Source organism: Mustelus asterias, chromosome 15, assembly GCF_964213995.1.
Source record: "Mustelus asterias chromosome 15, sMusAst1.hap1.1, whole genome shotgun sequence".
In the NCBI taxonomy this organism is placed as follows: Eukaryota; Metazoa; Chordata; class Chondrichthyes; order Carcharhiniformes; family Triakidae; genus Mustelus; species Mustelus asterias.
This window is the reverse complement of record NC_135815.1, coordinates 16,900,287-16,920,430: the sequence shown is the minus strand read 5'-3', so window position 1 is coordinate 16,920,430 and position 20,144 is coordinate 16,900,287. Positions and strand designations below refer to the sequence as shown.

Here is a 20,144-nt window from a genome sequence, read left to right as displayed (position 1 = left end):
CTAAAGTAGAAATAATAACATCAATTATTGGGGCATCCCACTGAACTTATGCCCCTTTCCCCTGCCAGACGTAACTCCGACAACTACCTTAAAAAATGCACAGCTTCATCTAGATGACAAAGTTGCTTTATAAATGGTCACAGGCACACAAAATGTTTACATAATTTTTTTTATTGAGGTATAATCCATAAGTGTATGCATTTTCATTGGGCACCTTTTCAAAAAGTTGACCGGCATAATGTAACTTTTAACATTTTTTAAAGTTGAGTTGAATTACTGGCTAATTTAGCCACTAGTGTTTTATCAAATTGCCATAAATGACAAATTGGAACCAGCAGTTTAGCAGAACACAGGGATTTGTCCAGAACAGCATATTGTGCAAGGTTAAAGAGTAAAATAATTCTGATTTCCAGTACCCATATTGGGATGTAACTTATAGATATTTTATATAATTTTGAAAAGCTGATTTTACCATTCTTGTTCTTTTAATTTTGTTGCTATCATCCCTCATAACGAACACTGCGAATCCAAACACTGCAGGCGATTTTTGAGAAACCTTGTACAGATTTTCTGTTTTAACGTACGTGCTTTTTTTTCTCATATTTTCCTAAGGTTCAAGCTATATTCATTTTTAAGTATCATGCTCTTGTTCGTGGTTCACGAATACTTTGGTATCAATCCTTTTTTGGCACCTGCCTTTTTGTTCTGCACTTGCTGTGTGACAGACAGCTATCAGTGTAATGCCCATTTGCTGTATTAGTTTGTTATAAAATTCCAGTTGACATGATTGAAAGCAGGTGTTCCACATTGTCAATGTAAGTCATTTAGTCAGATGTTGAAGTATTGATTTTTTTCAGCAGGATGGATAATGCCCGTTTGAGCACTCCTCGTGTTGAGCAGATGCATTCTGAAGGAACTTTTTGGTAGTAGCTTATTGCTTTTTCACCAGCTGGCGATCTTTCAGAATGTAGTATAGATGTATACAAAGATGATCACAAGCAAATTTAGAATTGTTCCTATTATCCCCAGCAGAGCGAGAACAGATTCTTCTCTGTCTTCTTTCTCTCCTTGGATTCTTACTTCCTCTGCTTCAGTAATGGCAGAGATGCCCATTTTTGTTGCGAATGTTTTCAGCAGTAATCCAACAGCTGTCTGCTGAGGAAAAGTATATAAAATATCATTTATTGTAGTAGATAATAAATGTGAGCATTGGGTTAAGTTGATACGGTTCTAGGAAATCCTCCCCCCCACACCACCACCTCAGTCAATTGTATACGGTGCGTTTCAAAATGATAATTTCTGCAAGAATCTTTGACAATCCTTTGACAATAGCTTACTTTTCTTGCTAGTTAACCTTGCTGCAGGTTTGGAAATGTCTAAAGATGTTTCCAGTGCTTATAATTTTTTCTAGTCAGTTATTAAGCAATCATCATTGCTGTAGAAAATGTGTCATCTGTTTGTATTTGAGAAGATTCAGATTCTTAAGGTTGCCAGCAATGAGATTTCATTGTCCTGCAGGCTGATATCTGGAAGTAATCATTGATCACTCAAATCTATCTTCTATTTTCTTGTTTCTTCCTGGACCTGCTAATTTAGCCTCAGCTATAATTTCTACCTCGGGTCATTTGGCTTCTTGATCGCTCAAATCATTTAAGGGAAAATTTAAATTTTACGGCACTACTACTTTTATACATCAGTTTTGAGAATGAAGACATATAACAATATTTTTCACAAGACACAAATCACAACTGCTAATAATCTATGGATTTAAATGAATCACCCATTGTATTCCTATATATTTCAGTCATGCTTTTAGAAAAATAAAAGCTTACCCCACACTTCATCAGGAACGAAAATGCATCAACATGCTCTGAGCCCCCTTTAGATTTCTTGCAGCTTTGTATCTGTATGAAGCATGGATCGGCGTTGGAAAACAAAAGTGATTTACCAATTGTAGAAATGGTTTACAAGGTTTCAAGAACAGGCATTAGGCATCGTTAATCCTCTTTTGAGGCCAAATGATGTGGAAAAGATGATGTCTTGCTGCTTTGATTCTCAGCGCAAATTTTCCTCGAAAGAGAGTGGAGTTTTTTTTTTAAACCATCACCCAAACATAACAGTAGTTATTTAGTAGCAGGAAACTGGTGGGTCACACACAGCAGCTGCAGTCGGCGAGCAAAGTGCTGAGAGCTCCATCCATTTTTTTCATTGGTATACTGAAGAATTTCTTCCAAATGAACATTCTGAAAATGTCTCTTGCCAGCCATCTGAAGAGAGGTCTGGGTTTCATGCTGTGACTTCAAATGCAGTAAACCATAGATTCAATTACAGCTGAACAGCAGAGCCTTCGCTTGGAAATGAGAAGGCGTTTGCTCTTTTCTGAGCAGGGCACTCTCAACACGCATTACTCAAAAGCTGTGCATTTATGGAAATCTTTAAATGCTCTCTTATTGTGAATCACATATGAGGATCATAATGAGTGCCCTCATTCCATACATCGTTGTGGTCTGATACTGATTACATACATACACGTTTGGCACTGAATAAAAAGCAAGAGCTGTAAACCACCCTTGCAAACTCTGTGCCCAGCATTACAATGCAAACTGCAATTGTCATGCAAAGCACTTTTTTTAGGGAGGAAATAAGTTTTAATCATTTCTTAAATTATTTTGAAGAAGATATTTGCATTTTTATGTCATTTTTGCTAATGAACTACTCCCTGTAGACACAAGCTGACGACAGCCCCTGGATTATTTTTTGCACCCATTGCTTTGTAATTAACAGTCTGTTGAAATATTGCTGCAGATCCCTACAAGCATTTTATCCTGTGGTAAACAAAATAAGTTTCTTATCTGCTTGAAGATAACCACTCGGTTTTTTTTGCTCTATTTTAGTTATTTCAAGGGTTGACTTGCATTGGAGAAGGCAGTAAAGGAAGAATTACAAATTACTGATGAGATTTTATGTTCCCCAGCGATCACAAAATTTGGAGAAAGAAAAGTGATTTTGGGGGCCAGATTTACAGGGGAGGCAGATAGTTAGTGCTTCACTGTCCATAGGATGTGACAGTCGGTAGGGAACGTGTTTGCTTAATAATATCCTGCATGGTTAAGAGCACTATTGGAGTAACCATCATATCTTTAATGGGCAAAATGAAAATGCTTGTTTTAATAATGCATGTACTGACTGTTTCTGAATGCTTCAGCAATTAGATGGGCACATTGCTGCTCTGTTAGTAGCAGATTTCAGAAAATCCTCATTACACAAATGTGTATAATCACTTGCTGTTGGCTGAAAAAAATGTCCTGTGCAGCGTTTTATATTGCAACTACTGAATCAAGTTTCGTTCCCTGGGAACTTTTTAAAGTGATGTAGTTAAGTATCTGTTTTGTTAATTCTGTTGGATTCGCTCATAGTTTGGTGCTGGAAGACTCCTTTTACTCTTGACATGTACGGCAGACTCACCAACAGTAATAGTGCTGTGGACTGTGATGTTGGAGAACACGTGATTCAGCTGAGAGAGAGTTTCAAATCATTGCTTGAAAGCTAGTCACTGTTTTCTTTTTGAACTTGTACTCTTGACAGCCAGTACAAGCAGATGTAAGAACGCTAGATAAGTGAGCTGGTATCTATTGCTCACTTCCATTATTCACGGTGACCATTTGTGAGAACAGCAAGTAACCCTGATTTTGATTATTCATCTGCAATGATGGTGATTTTTTTTTTCTCAAGTTCTTTTTAGTTAGTTTATTTTTTTATTAGTCACAAGTAGGTTTACATTCACGTTGAAATGAAGTTACTGTGAAAATCCCCTAGTCGCCACACTCCGGCGCCTGTTCAGGTACACTGAAGGAGAATTTAGTATGGCCGATCCACCTAGTGTGCACATCTTTGGACTGTGGGAGGAAACCGGAGCACCCGGAGGAAACCCACGCAGACTTGGGGAGAACGTGCAAACTCCACACTGATAGTGACCCAAGCCAGGAATCGAACCCAGGTCCCTGGCGCTGTGAGGCAGCAATGCTAACCATTGTGCCACTGTGCCATCCATGGTTAGTAGTAGTAAAAGTTGAAAATGGTCTACATAGGCTGTTGCAAGTACATTCAACTGTTCTTTTAACTGTTTACTAAATAAGTTTGTGCATTACGTATGCTGTGAAAAAGTTTAGAATTTCATTAGATTAGATCTTCAGTTTAATTGTTCCCAGTTTTTGCAATGTTATTAGCTGGACCTGCATGATACTTCAGCTCATGAGTGCTTTGTCAGATGACATCTGTGAAATTCCTGCAACCAGAACATCCTTAATCAAATTATTCAGTCCCCTTGGAACTTTAAAAAAGTATATATTTAGATAAGCCTAATTGGTTTAGATTGTGTTATGCAGTTGTGTAATTTTATATAGTTTACTTGGAGAACCAAAGTCTGGTCAGAAAGACAACATGTCATAGAGTTTTATAGCACGGCCCATTGTGTCCACACCGCCCATCTAGCACCTAGAATCATACAGCACAGAAGAGGCCCATCGGGTCTGCACCAACACCTGCCAGCACTTGGCCCATAGCCCTGAATGTTTTGATGTGCCAAGTGCTCATCCAGATACTTTTTAAAAGGTGTGAGGCAACCTGCCTCTACCACCCTTCTAGGCAGCGCATTCCAGACTGTCACCACCCTCTGGGTAAAAATGTTTTTCCTCACATTCTCTCTCTCTCTCTCTCTCTCTCTCTCCCCACCCTCCTGCCTCTCACCTTCACCATAAACCTATGTCTCCTCGTGACTGACGGGGAACAGCTGCTCCTTATCCACTCTGTCCATGTCCCTCATCATCTTGTACACCTCGATAAAGTCGCCCTACTCCGAAAACAACCCAAGCCTATCCAACCTTCCTTCATAAATTAAATGTTCCATCCCAGGCAGCATCCTGGTGAATCTCCTCTGCGCCCCCTCTAGTGCAATCACATCCTTCCAATAATGTGGCGACCAGAACTGCACACAGTACTCTAGCTGTGGCCTCACCAAAGTTCTATACAACTCCAACATGGCTTCCCTGTTTTTGTAATCTATGCCTTGATTGATAAAGGCAAGTGTCCCAGATGTCTTTTTCACCACCCTACTAACGTGCCCTTCCGCCTTCAGAGATCTGCAGACAAACACACCAAGGTTTCTTTATTCCACTGAACTTCCTAGTGTCCTACCATTCATTGAGTTCTCCTTGTCAAATTATTCCTTCTATTCCTTCCTCCTCTCACTTTTCAGGGTTAAATTCTATCTGCCCATTTGACCATTCCGTCCAAATCTTCTTGTAGCCCAAGACACTCTGCCTCACTGTTAACCATCCTATTTACAGTTATCCCATTTTCCAGCACTTGGCCTGTAACCTTGTATGCAATGGCATTTCAAGTGCTCGTCTAAATATTTCTTAATGTTGTGAGAGTTCCCGCCACTACCACCCTTTCAGGCAGTGAGTTCCAGATTGCCACAACCCCCTGAGTGAAAAAGTATTTTCTTCCTGCCCCTTTACTTAAATCTATGCCTCCTGGTTATTGATCCTCTGCTGAGGGGAAAAATTCCTTTCTTTCCATCCTATCTATCTATGCCCCTCATAATTTTATACACCTCAGTCAGGTCCACCTCCGCCTTCTCTGCTCCAAGAAAAACAATCCCAGCTTATCGAGTCTCTCATGATAACTGAAACTATTTATTATTATTAAACCATTTGCAAGAAATTTTGGATGGATTATTTTAGTTGTGGTCTTCTCCGCAGTCTGATATTGTAGAAATTTGGCGATTGGACCGAGAGCTGAGAGATGGTTGAAAACCAATGGCAAGTTCAGAAATTGAATTCAATAAATCTGGTAATATGTAAAGTTTGTATCAACTGAACTAACCTTAGACTCATTAAAGGACCTTTTAACGGTTCAGTAACAAAGCAAGCTCTCTCATCAAAAGCAGGTTGGTGTGTATATCTTATGTGCAGCAAAATTTGGAACATTATCACAAATATGGTTAACATCTTGTGGGGTATGAGCAGTTTTGTAGTGCTTCGTTTCTGTACCTTGAGTTCTGGAGTTCACTCTCTATTTTTCCTCTTCCTGTCTCTCTTTTGTAATGCTCCTTAAAACCTACCTCTTCGACTACATTTTTCTAAGATCTCCTTTCGTGGGTGGTTGCAAAAGTTTAACACTCCTGTTAGTTGCCTTGTGCTGAGCTCTATGCACTACATAAATGCAAGTTGTTGCTGTTTTAGATTGCTTGTTCATTGAATTGGGGAAGAATTAATTTTTGTGTTGCTTTCTGTGACTTAAAATAGTTTTCTGTAATAATAACCTCTGCCAGTTCTTTGGGATGTAGCAGCTCCGTAGCCTGATTAGAAGTAGATTTGTTTATTATGGCCGACACTTCATTGATTTGAACAGTTAATTACAGTGACATTAGAATAGTTCACATATTAAAATATGAACTTGACCTCATAACACACAAGTAGATTTCTAATTAGTTCTGACAAAATACAAACAATTTCCAACATTTAGATCTTATATTCAACAGTTCAGCATTTTTGACTTCTGATCTAATTGCTATGATCTGAATACATATATAATAAATTGGATTTGCAGCTTTCCTTAATGTTACTCACATTGTATGCAAACATAACTCTTGTCCGAATGAATGAAAAAGTAACTAAATTTTGAGGTGGACTTCTTGATCCAGCCATTGTAAATTTAAGTTGAAGCTGTAAATGTTGCATTTAAAAAATAATTCACATGGAATCCTGTGGTTGTTTGCATTTCTATCAAAAACAGGAGCGTCAGCATTACTAAAGGCAATTTGTTGTCATTTCTATAGTATAATTCAGTGATAAGTGCAATACATTTTGAAATTTTCTGATCGTTTCAATACATCTTGGTCATTTAAGAGGATGTTTAGTTAAAGTTGGGTTACATTAGTTTTGTTTAGCACCTTCAGTCTGTGGGGTTGATTTCCACTGAGGAAAAAAATAATAATTTGAGCCTAAACTGCATAGCTAGTTTTATTCTGCCTTAGTCAGCATGCTTTCTAACTAGAGGCTAACAACCTTGCAATACCCTTTTTAGGAAAAGGTTATGTGCAGTAAACAACTATTGGATTATATTGTGTATCGCTTAGCCACATCCTATGATCTGCTTCATTTTTTAAAAAAAGATGGAGGGACCAAAGGGGGTGGCGTCCAATGTGGTCATTGGTAATCGATGTGTTCAATAAATGTTTAAAATATTTTTCAACCTCAATAATCAAACTCTGTTGGCATACAGTTATGCAGATTTCCTGCAAATCCAAGTAGAAGTGTGGGACAAGGTTTCGTGTACAAAACTGATACTTTGAGTAATCAGGTATAGAGCAACTACGCAATCATTGACTGCAATGGAAGTCATCCAATACCTAAAATTTTGATCTTTTCTTCAGTTTATAAACTCTTTACAGGTGCCAGAGTCAAGTGAGCTTTGAAGCTTTATGTAGAGTTCAGGTTTTTTTTGTACCCTTGACTTTTATCATAAATGTTGAACAACATAGAAACCAGTGATGAGGATGGAAGAAGACATTGTGGAAAGCTCCTTTTGAAGCATAATTCTTAATGTATGGTGGATTTAACCATTGAAAGCTCTTCTAAATTTCTGGATCACCCTTTTTTAAATTTCTGAACCACCAAGTTGGTTATTTGTTTTTTAAAATATGTATATTGTAATAAAAAATGCATACTGTGAATCGAAGTGTTTACCACTGTAATTCCAAAGTCATTAGCAACCTATCAAATTAGGGGGTGTTATGCACATAGCAAATAGCTTTGGGCAGGCAGTGAATTGTAAACAACCGCACCAGTAATATCTGTCCTCTAGTGGTCACCTAAACCATTTTCATTCCCTGTGGGGAGATGTGGACCTTCCCGTTTGGGGAAACTGCAGTTGTTCGAAATGATACTACTGTTACTGTACAACTCACCTTGAAAAAATAGCAGTGGTGCGATCTGCAATGGGTGTTATAGGGCGCTTCGTAAAGGTTGAATGTCTAAAAATCTTTAACTATCTTCAACTTTTATATTGAAGTGTTGGACTGATTGCAGCACATTCTGATTTATTTTAGAACTACTGCGCTTCAATATTAATTTTGTGGCTGTGAACTCCTCTGAGATGTCTTGATGTGAAGTGGGAAAGTTTGTTCTATAATCAAGAAGTGCTAATGACATTGAGGATGGTGCATGGATGGCTTAATAGTATAAAAAGGTGTGGAAGTTGATGACTAACTACATGGATTTTCAACTTTGACGTTGTCAGCCATTTTATTTTGCTTGTCAATATGCCAATGATTTTGTATTTGCTGTTTGGGCACAAATTTTGAATAAACCTGCAAGAATTGTGTTGAGACCAAGTTTTTAATTTTGAGCATGAATATTTCTGGAGCATTTGGACTAAAAGGGACTTAACTTCCACTGTGGGGACATCAAGTGTAATATTTGTGCTGGACCGAACTGTAGCCATTATTAAAGAATGCAAACTAAGGGCCCATCGGCCAAATCAACTCAGAGAGCATGATTATGTAACATGCAGAATAATGATAAAGGCAAAATACTGCGGATGCTGGAATCTGAAACAAAAAAAATGCTGGAAAATCTCAGCAGGTCTGGCAGCATCTGCGGAGAGAAAATAAAGGCAGCTTTCCGTTTTGGATGCAGACTAATGAACTTGTTGCATATCCTTGTCTGCTTGTTTGTGGCACAGGTTTGAATTTGAATGGAAAATGCCAAATGGCTCAACTTCTCCATTCAGTGGTTAGAAATTTTTTACGTGGACATATCAGAATAGGCCATTCAGCCCCCTCAAATCTATCCCACTGTTCATTGAGATCTGCTGCTAACTCCCTTGCAGAGGAGGCTTTCTTACCACAAATGTCTTTGGTGGTTCTCCAAAATTCTTCAGTGTCATAACGGTGAGAAGACTGGGCGTTGGTCTCAGGCGCACTCCTCATCGCAATCCTCCCATGCTCAGTCACTTTTTTTGAGAGTTGGGAGTTTCGCGGGGTGGGGAGGGGGGCAGGGGCTAAACAGCCGCTGAGTCTGGCTTCTGAATGATCAGGTGCCATTTTTGCAAGGGCGCCCCCGATCTCTGGCAAACCTCCTCCCTGACATGGGTCATCAGTATCGGAGCCTCCCAATGGGTGCCCCTGCCTGCCCGATCCCCAACATGCCACCCCCTAACCACGGCATAGCCTTCCCATTATAGCCCCCACTCAGTCCAGCCAGTACAGTGGCAATACTAACTGGCATCGCTGGGCTGTCCGGCGGGTACTGCCAGGCACCCCCAAGTGCCAGGTGGCCACTGCCAGATAGGCAATGTCAGGTCTTGCCCTCAACCCCCCCCTTCCCCTCCCCAAACCCCCCCCCCCCCCCCCCAAAACCAAAGGCTTTAGTGGCCTTTGAACCGCCCGGCGTGACCATTGCGCGAAGTCTTCGCTGGTGGAGACTAATAGTGATTCTTGTCATTATCGTGCCCCGCCCAAAAGCCGTAGACGACTGTGTGCTGGGTGGTTAGCACTGGTGCCTCACAGTGCCAGGGACCTGGGTTCGATTCCCGACTTGGGTCACTGTCTGTGGGGAGTCTGCACGTTCTCCCCGTGTCAGCATGGGTTTCCTCCGGGTGCTCCAGTTTCCTCCCACAGTCTGAAAGACGTGCTGGTTAGGGTGCATTGGCCGTGCTAAATTCTCCCTCTGTACTCGAACAGGCGCTGGAATGTGGCGACTAGGGGATTTTCACAGTAACTTCACATGTTAATGTGAGCCTACTTGTGACACTAATGAAATTTTAAAAATTGAATGGGCTGTGCATACTTAAATGCTATTTTAAATACACTAATCAGTTCACGCCAGCAGGAAGGGGCCAGGAGAATTGCAAACTGTTTGGCGCTGGGTGCAAAATGGAATTTTAGGCCCGCACAGTATTTTCCGGGACCGGCGCGATCAACTAACGGCACGGTAAGGTTGGAGAATTGCCCCCCCCAACCCTCCCATGTGTTAGTTGAAAATTCCACATTTAATTTTCCTGAAAATCTTGAGCCCAAACAATTGGGAAAAGTTTTCCCCTGAACTGGAAGGAAAATAATTCCACTATTAAGACCATAACGGATTCTTTTCTGTATTGGTGCATTGAAGATAAGCAGATTTAAGGTGCATCTAAAGACTGATGTAATAGAAACAGCTTACAAAAAATATAAATGCTCATGATTGTATTTGCACCTCAAATACTGATGAATTAGTCTTGGTGTTTAGATTTTCGTACGCTGTAGTTGTGGCACGATAGCCATTTTCATCCAATTAAGCTGTACTGAGGATGTTAAATGGTTTGGAAAGAGAATTTAGTGCTGCTCAATATTACCTATTTAATGGGCCATTAGGTGCAGCTATTCTTGCATTCAACATCTCTGTATATTAAAGGGGTAGAATTGGAATTATTAAGCAACATTAAATTGTGCCCGCTGCTCTTCAGTCTGAAGGAAGTGAATAAATAGCATGTGAATTCATACCAGATTGTGAGCAATTGGTTCAACAATAGCTCCTATGATTTTTATAAGTATTCTGCAAGAATCCACATGAGATCCCATAAAGTATGTTCGTGCCCACGTGAGATTAGTTGTGTAATGGTGCATAAAATGTTCTGGTAGCCTATAATTATTCATTCATTTTGTGACGGTCCTTGGAGGCTTTTATGGAAATCCTCCCCTTTGTGAGCCAGCCTGAGCTAAATATTAAATTGTGAGAATGATTTTTTAATTCTTGTGGTCATGGAAAGGTCCCAAGACTAATTTAAAACTGATATATTTTTTTTTTAAGTCCTTTGATTTGGGGCAGCAAACCTTGGAGACCAATTCCAGGTAAACCAGGTGAATGGGATAAGTAACACTGGAGAAAATAATATTGCAATGAGTGGTTTTTATACATTCTTGCTTCTCCCCTTGCTCCAAGAGAGTAGTAATTGGATTTGACAATGTTTCTCTTGCCTTGGGTATACATTATCATGGCATTAAGCTTAAAGTGTTTAGATACAAGAACAAAAGAAGAAAATTGCAATAGTTTTGAAGTGATAACATGGTGCAGCCATGAACGATTATAAGGAGGGGTATAAGATTCCTAAATTTTAGCCTGACGAATGCAGGGAGCTGAATGATTTTGGGTATTAATATGCAGCTCAGAATTTCTGGAACCTAAGGCAGGTTCAGGCGATGTCATATTACTGGAGACTCATGTTCTAGAACTAGCTGCGTCCCTAGCCAATCTATTGCAATCCATCACGCAAACCAGTCTCCCATCCATTGACTCTGTCTACACTTCCCGCTGCCTCGGCAAAGCAGCCAGCATAATTAAGGACCCCACGCCACCCCGAACATTCTCTCTCCCACCTTCTTCTGTCGGGGAAAAAGATACAAAAGTCTGAGGTCACATACCAACCGACTCGAGAACAGCTTCTTCCCTGCTGCTGTCAGACTTTTGAATAGACCTACCTTGCATTAAGTTGATCTTTCTCAACACCCTAGCTATGACTGTAACACTACATTCTGCACTCTCTCGTTTCCTTCTCTGTGAACGGAATGCTTTGTCTGTATAGCGTGCAAGAAACAATACTTTTCACTGTAAACTAATACATGTGACAATAAATCAAATCAAATATTCCATAACAGCGGCAACATTGACATCTATCCAGCAATTAGAAAATTGCCCACGTAGGTCCTCTCGATAAAAAGCAGGACAAATCCAGCCCAGCCAATTACCATCCCATCAGTTTACTCTTGATCATCTGAAAAGTGCCATCAACAGTACTATCATACACCACTTACTCAGCAATAACCTGCTCACTGTTGCTCAGTTGGGGTTTTGCCAGGGCCACACAGCTACTGACCTCATTCCTGCCTTGGTCCAAACATGGACAAAAGAGCTGAACTGGTGAGGTGGGGGGGCTTCAGCTGTTTCATCAATGACCTTCCCTCCATTATAAGGTCAGAAGTAGAGGCTGTCACATGATTGCACAATGATAAGGACCATTCATGACTCCTTCAATACTGAAGCAGTCTGCATCCATATGCAGAAAGATCTAGACATTCAGGCTTGGGCTAATAAGTGGCAAGTAACATTACTGCCTCAAAAATGCCAGCCAATTACTATCTCCAACAAGAGAGAATTCAACCAGCTCCCCATGACATTCAATGGCATTACCATTGCTGAATTCTCCACCATCAATATCCTGGGGGTTACATTTGACCAGAAACAAAACTGGACCAGTCATGTAAATAGTGTGGCTTCAAGGGCAGGTCAGAGACTGGGAATTCTGCAGAGAGGAACACACCTCTTGAATCCCAAAGACTTCATCTACAAGGCAGGAGTGTGATGAAATACTCGCCACTTACTTGGATGAATGCAGATGCAACAACACACACAGTTTGTACTCGTTGGAATTTAGAAGGCTGAGGGGGGATCTTATAGAGACCTATAAGATAATGAAGGGGCTGGATAGGATAGAGGTGGAGAGATTCTTTCCACTTAGAAAGGAAACTAGAACTTAGAGGGCACAGCCTCAAAATAAAGGGGGGTCAGTTTAGGACAGAGTTGAGGAGGAACAACTTCTCAGAGGGTGGTGAATCTCTGGAATTCTCTGCCCACTGAAGTGGTGGAGGCTACCTCGTTGAATATGTTTAAATCACGGATAGATGGATTCCTGATCGGTAAGGGAATTGGGGGTTATGGGGATCAGGCGGGTAAGTGGAACTGATCCACTTCAGATCAGCCATGATCTTATTGAATGGCGGGGCAGGCTTGAGGGGCTAGATGGCCTACTTCTGCTCCTATTTCTTATGTTCTTATGTACAAGAAGCTCAACACCTCTTAAGCAATCCTCTTCATTGGCATCTCACCCACCACCTTCAACATTTGCTCCCTCCACCATAATGGAACATACAGTGGCAGCCGTGTAGCATCTACAAACTGTATTGCAGCAACTCAGTAAGGTTGCTTCGACAACACCTTCCAAACCCATGACCTCTACTGCCTAGAAGGACAAGGACAGTATGTGCACGGGAACACCACCACCTGTAAGTGTTCCTCCCAAGTTGCACACCATCCTGACTTGGAGCTATATCGCTGCCATGATTTGGAACTATATCACCGCCATTCCTTCACTGTCACTGGGTTAAAATACTGGAACTTCCCAACAGCACTGTTGTTGCTCCTACAACACATGGACTGCAGCCCACACCATTGAAGAAAGTCCAATCCACAGACTCAGCGGAGGCCAATCCATACTCGACACAGCAGGACTGGAAGAAACTGCTTGGCTTAGGGACTTTTCATCCGCGAAGTAAATAAATAGACTTTTTTAAAATTCGGTCATGGGATGTGGGCATTGCTGACTGGGCCAGCATTTATTGCCCATCCCTAACTGCCCTCCATTTCAGAGCATTTGAAAATCTTGTGGGTCTGGAGTCATACGTAGTTCAGACCGGGTAAGGACAGCAGATTTCCTTCCCTAAAAGACATTAGTGAATCAGGTGGGTTTTTACGACAACCGACAATACGTTAATAAGCATCTCACCTCTGAGGTTCAGGTGCCCCAATCCTTGGCGCTTTAAAAATTATGCCTGGCACCCGCGTAGCACTTGGGGGTCGCATTTTGCATGTTCCACTTGTTAAGACCCCAACACTCCTACCATTCCAGTTCGTATCGAGTACTTAATGTCTGAAAATCCCTGTCCCTTTGCTTCCTGTACCTGTCCTCAAAAGCGATGACAGGGGCTATTTATGATTGTGAAATATAATCAAGAATTTGTATGCGTTTTTTGTTTGCAATTTATTTCTATTCCACACCTGTCTTGCTCAGTAAGCACTCAGTAGATTTTGTAACGGACTGATGTAGTTCTTGTTCCGATTTTTTTTCGATGTTCGAGGTCGGAATATGTAAGCAGTTTTTTAATGAGAGAAAGGTGGTGCTGAATGTTAAGCAACAAAGGTGCCTGTGAGAACTTAAGCATGCTAGATGGTAGTTTAATACCCACTCTATGTATCTATCTCTCTTTCATTTTAAGTCAGCCAAGCAAGAGTGGTTTCATATTGTTGTCTGAACATGTAGGTAATGGCAATGTGTACAGTGCTGGCAGTAAATGGTTTGGAAGCAGATGTAGGCAAGAATATTGCAGCATTAATCATAAATGTTACTGCTGTTAAGGAGGATTTGGAATTTATCCAGATTATTGAAAGGAAAGGGCAGTTACAGTACATTGAAACTCTGCAATATAAATGCAGATAGTGCAGCATAGTAAGCTACATCATTTCATGCTTTTAAAAATTATATGTAATTAATTTGAGGATTCGGTGATTTTGGTGAAAATCTATCTGAGTTGCAGTAATTTTCTAGTTACTGTGCTAGAGAATAAGCCTGATATTTCAAATGAATGCCATTTAATCTCTACGAGTAAAATTATGTCTCTTTTGCTAGTCAGAAAGAAATGAACTTAGGAATATAATGCAGAATTCAATGGTCAATATCTTTACCAATGCCTTGTTTCGAACTGACATTTTTTACAAAAAATAGTATTCAACCTTGGGGGCGGGGAGCGGGAAAACCGTCATTCAAAATGTAACTGGTATTAAAAACCAGGGAGCAGTTTTTCGCATGATAAATGGTGTAACTGCAATTTTTTTAAAGAAACTGAGACTTGATGATGTGTAGGGCACAGCAGTACTCTTGAATATGAGGATTGATGTGTGAGCTGTAATCTTGAGAAAACCCCTTTGTAACAGTGCATTGATGCAAGCTTGATTTGTACACCGGATTTTGACATTTCCATGAGCACTGTAAAAATGGCGCAAAGTAATGTTGCCTGTTAACCGTGTCAGCATATAGCAAACTGCATTTAAATATTTTTACAGCCGTATGTATCACTGATTTATTTGTTTCTGTTCAATTTCTGCCATTCTTATTATCAATGCGATGTAAATCAGTTAATTGAGAATGCCTGTGCATTTAATGGTTTAACACAGACTTTTCAGCACTCTGCGAGTCTGGGTCCGAATCCAACCTGAACTTACTGGGTTGGAAGCCTCCTCCTGTGATGGCAAAAATATTTTGGTCATTCTCAGGTTGGTTCCTACTGAACCCCCAAAGCAAAATTGTCTGAAAATCTGCATGGCTCCTCAGATGCCATAGGGTGCTTGGTATAGGAAATGAAGAAAATTGCATTGGTGCAGTTAGGGAATTCCGAGACTGCGAAAGAGTGAAAGTACCTCTGCACCTGGCCATATTATCCCTTGCGTAGGAATGAGGCTGATGCAAATTGCCTCAGATGTAAAACTGAAAAATTGCTTATGTAACATATATAAAATATGTAATTGTGTTTGTAATTTCTGGTGGTTTATTTTTAAGTACCATGCCACTGTTTTGCATTGACGTGGGTTTTTTCTTTACATTTGTCTCTCATTTCCCTGCAGTGCTTGACATGGCCAGGCATGTTCCTCTGTATAGAGCTCTACTGGAGTTGCTGCGTGCTATTGCTTCGTGTACATCCCTCGTGCCTCTTCTCCTGCCTTTGTCTGGTGATAACAGTGAAGAGGATGAGGAGCACTCCGAAACACAGACTTCTGTTGGCACTTTACTCGCAAAAATGAAAACATGTGTGGATACTTACACCAACAGATTAAGGTATGTTCTGACAGTTGCTCTGGTGTTCCAAACTGATCGTCATTCAGTTATAATGGACTCGAGCCATCATTCTTTTCCTGCAGTCCAAAATCCAAATAGTTGATGTATTAAATAAAAAATGGGTGCTGTTTAATTTCAAACAAAGTAGAAAGGGAAAAATTTGGGTATTTTTATTACATTTTCCAGAGAGCTAGGTTGAATCCAACTGCATCATTCAAAACTGCACATTTTAGTTTTCGGCACTATTTTGGAGGTTGACTGAAGAAGAATGTTCCACTATCTATCATACAATGGTCTTCATCCTTTGTCTATTCACTGATTTCTCTCAGCCAGTTCAGCTTGGCATAAGCCACCATTTTCTTTTATCTGTTCAACTTTCTCCTTGAGAATTAGCACAGATTTACAGAGTGAGGCCTGTACGTACATCCAGAGTAGAGGGATAGGATCATTTGAGTATCATGGCCTCTCTACCTAATCTTTGCTGACTGTATCTCCGTTTTCCTCCTCTTAAGTGGCTGACTGTTCAGAACTAACATAAAGAATGAAGATTCTGCGAAAGCAAAATAATTTCATTGAGTATGGCTTCAAAATGAATGCTGAGATACCATATATATGAAGCATGATTAAACTGAATTGTGGTGTTGTTACGACTTGAATGGCTCCCACTATTTCCCATGTAAATGTTGCATCGTTGACTATCTACACTGATCAAGAGGATTTGATTTGTTAACCTGACATCTTATCATGACTAAACACTGGACTGAAATGAAAATATTCTTGTTGATCTGCCACATTATTAATAACTAACATGTTGCTTGTAACAAAAGCATCATAAGCCAAAGGACTATTTACTTGGTCTTTCCAGATGGGTTTGTTTATATTTTAGTTCATGTATTTAACATTTTAGTACAATATGATTGTGCAATATGTTTCTGAGCACAGCAGCCCTTTCCCTGAATCTAAGACAAAAAGAAATCACAGACTACGTAGCTTCCAGCTGGCATCAATAATGCAATTGTAGTTATTTACAAGAAATTCTGAATGTGAAAACTGGGTATTTTTGCCATTTCTTTTGAAATTGGTTCTATTCCCTAAATTTCTTCCTGTGCATACCCATTACTGCCACCAACTGCTAAGCATTTGTCCATTCACTGAGAGGGCCAAAAATTAGGACATTAAAGCCCTTGGACTTGTTCTTTGTGCTCTTGGTGGCGTTGTGCCTGGCTTTTGTACGCGAGGATTGTTTAAAGCAGTCTGATAATTAGGTTTTCTCATCCAAGTAGCTCAACCTGCCTAATGGGAGTAGAATCGTCTGAGCATCAGCGAAAAGTGAGATTTGGACATTGGTCCTGGGGAATCCAGCATTCTGCCGTGGCTCCCGGCTTCCACATCCTGTTTCATTTCTTGTTATTCCACCTTATTAATATTGAACTCTTGTTTCCTATTATCTACTGGCTGCACTTGACACAAAAATATAGCTACTGACTCAGTGATGTAAATGTCAGTGACATCTTGGTGCTCCTAGCAATTTTTCTGTCTGAATCAGTATAATACAATAAATTATGTATCACTGCAGCCTGGGGTAGATGTTTTGTTCATGAAAGATGATTTTTAAAATAATTCTCAATGAAAATCACATTGTAATGTTCACTTTCATGAATGTTGTTCATAAATTGGCCATTCTAACTATGGATTGGTCTTGGTTTGCACAGGCATATTTTTTTCACCCAGTGTTGTATCTTTCCTTTGAGCTATAAAGCTGTTATCATTTTCTGTCTCTACCTTGCTTAACAGCGCACATGACAACTTATTTAATCCGTTCGTTGACATCCAACAGAAAGTGCTCATGGATTTTTCTATAACACAGTGGACAGGTTGTTAGCCTGATGAAGGGTCAAAATGTTATACAAGCAGAAATTGCTTATATAGCAACTAATGGGAAAAACACAGACAGTAATGAATCTACATAATCCAGTTTTATCAGTCTGCAGATATTTGAATAATTTCCGCTCCTATGGCTCCATATTCTTGGACATAAATATGGCAAGAAAAATTATCTCCCTACCATCCCCTAGCCACATCTTATCATCTAGTTCTAGGAATGACGGTATAATTATTTATGCATGAATTTTATATGTTCTTAAAAATAAGTTTCAGTTAAAGCCCCATGTCATCCATTAACTTCAACCCATAGTGGTTTCAAACTGAAACGTGGAATCTTGTGTCAACAAGTATTGCAGATTATTGCAATTATCAGCTTCAGCAAGGATGCTATATGGAGGCAAAATCATGTGTGGATTTGATAGAGTAAGCAATCTTTTCCAGTAGAAGGATTGATAACCAGAGTACAGTGATTTAAGGTGATTGACAATGACATAAGGAAATATTTTTAACGCAATCAGTTGTGATCTGGAATGCTTTGCCTGAAAGAGTGGTGAAGGTAGATTCAATAGAACATTCTGAAGAGAATTGGATAAAAACATAAGGGGGGAAATAAATTGCAGGGTTACCAATGAATATTAGTCCAAAGATGTGCGGGTTAGGTCAATTGGCCATGCTAAAAAAATTGTCCTTTAGTGTCCTGAGATGCGTAGGTTAGAGGGATTAGCAGGTAAATATGTAGGGATATGGCGGTAGGGCCCGAGTGGGATTGTGGTCGGTGCAGACTCGATGAGCCCAGTGGCCTCTTTCTGCACTGTAGGGATTCTATGATTAACCCTGCATCGGTTTCACTGATATTCACCTTGTGGTCTCCATAAATGTTGTTTGTTTGTTTTTGGGGTATATTCCCTTTTCTTCCTTTTATTTTGGGAATGTTTTCCCTAACCTGTTCCATGTCCCCTGGAATGCTGCTGCTCCCCAGATGATATTTAGCTCCTGCTCTTCAACTGCGTGGGCATCACCCTCACTCTCTCTTGGTCTATTTGTAACTTTCCTGGTCCCCATTTAAATCTGCCATGAAGGTGCCTGCCAACCAGATTACCAGCTCTCTTCCTTCATTCTTTTTAATCTTTAACGGTCCTTCAGGGATTTCTTCTGTGGGCCTGGCTTTGGGCCTTTTAACTTCCTCAGTATCTATCTTGACTCTTTGTATGTAGTTCATAACCTCACAATTTGTCTGACCCTTACGAGTTTTGTCTTTTCCCGAGAATTTATTAGCTTTTGCCCAATCCTGCGTTGAGCCATTTCTTTTCCCCACCATCTGAAGGAGTAGACTCATGCTGGGGCATAGTTTTGGCATCCTTGTGCATCGGATGACAATCCTTTGGGCCTCAGTGGAGTATAGAGGAATACATAGAAACTCGCACAGATTACAAGAAACAAGCCATTTGACCCAACTAGTTTGAGTTGGTATTTACTCTCCACTCAAGCAAGTAGCTTTAATTGCACTTTGATTCAGTTTCCATAATCCTTGAACCCCTCTTCCACCTTTCACCTGTCCAATCTAGCCTTGAATATTAGTGCAATTTCTGCATCAATAACTAATAATAGAAGTGGATTCCAAAGTTTTGCAACTGGCTACATAGAGGTTTTCTTGCTAAAGCGAAATCTCATGCATTTAATCTTATACCAATGGATCTTTGTTCTTGGTTGCTGAATTACAGGAAACTGCCTGTTTCTATCTACCCTATCCCATCCCTTCATAATTTTAAACACCAGTTATATTGCCTGATATTGTGCAATGCTCTAATGAAAAAGACCCAGTTTTTTGAATCTTCCATCTGTGTATATCTTCATAACGGGCTTCATTCTAGTGAATCTGTAGAGCAGTGCCCTTCCTAAAGTCTCGATATTCAGGTTCGGCATATAATTAGGAAGGGAAATTGGATGTTGGCCTTTTATTGCAAGGAGTTGGAGTATAAAAGTAGGGAAGTCTTGCAAAACTATACAAGGCACTGGTGAGACTACACCTAGAGTACTGTATACAGTTTTAGTCTTACTTAGAGAGTTAACTTGCATTGGAAGCAATTCAGAGAATGTTCATTAGTCTGATTGCTGGAATAAAGGGATGGTTTTATGAGGAAGGGTTGTTCAGATTGAGCCTACCCTCATCGAAGTTTAGAAGAAAGAGCGGTGATCTTATTGAAGCTTTTAAGATTTAGAGAGGTCTTGACAGGATGGATGCTGAGAAGATGTTTTCCCTCCTGGGGGAATCTATAACTAAGAGGGGCAATTTAAATACAAGCGGTGTCCCATTCAATACAGAGCTGAGGAGGAATTTCATTTCACTGAGGGTTGTTAGTGTTTGGAATTCTCTTCTCCAGAGAGAACTGGGCTCATTAAAAAAATTCAAGGCTGAGTCAGATAGATTTTTGATCAAGGGAGTTGAGGGTTGTTGGAACAGGCAGGAAAGTGGACTTGTGGCCACTAGCAGATGATCAGGCTCAAGGGGCTGAATGGGTTACTCCTGCTCCTATAATGTGAATCACAGTAAGCAC

General features: G+C 40.2%; 1 protein-coding gene and 1 pseudogene across 6 annotated transcripts in view; one reads left to right on the top strand and one right to left on the bottom strand.

Annotated features, from left to right (window-relative positions):
* The window catches only part of birc6 (baculoviral IAP repeat containing 6), a 219,442-nt gene that overhangs the window by 167,839 nt on the left and 31,459 nt on the right, over positions 1-20,144 (top strand). For all 6 annotated transcript variants that reach the window (XM_078229564.1, XM_078229569.1, XM_078229567.1 and 3 more), the window contains one exon: positions 15,495-15,705. In XM_078229564.1, the coding sequence (XP_078085690.1) occupies positions 15,495-15,705 (211 nt within the window). The remainder of the gene's footprint in view (positions 1-15,494; positions 15,706-20,144) is intronic.
* Positions 936-8,952, bottom strand: LOC144504867 (protein TUNAR pseudogene; annotated as a pseudogene).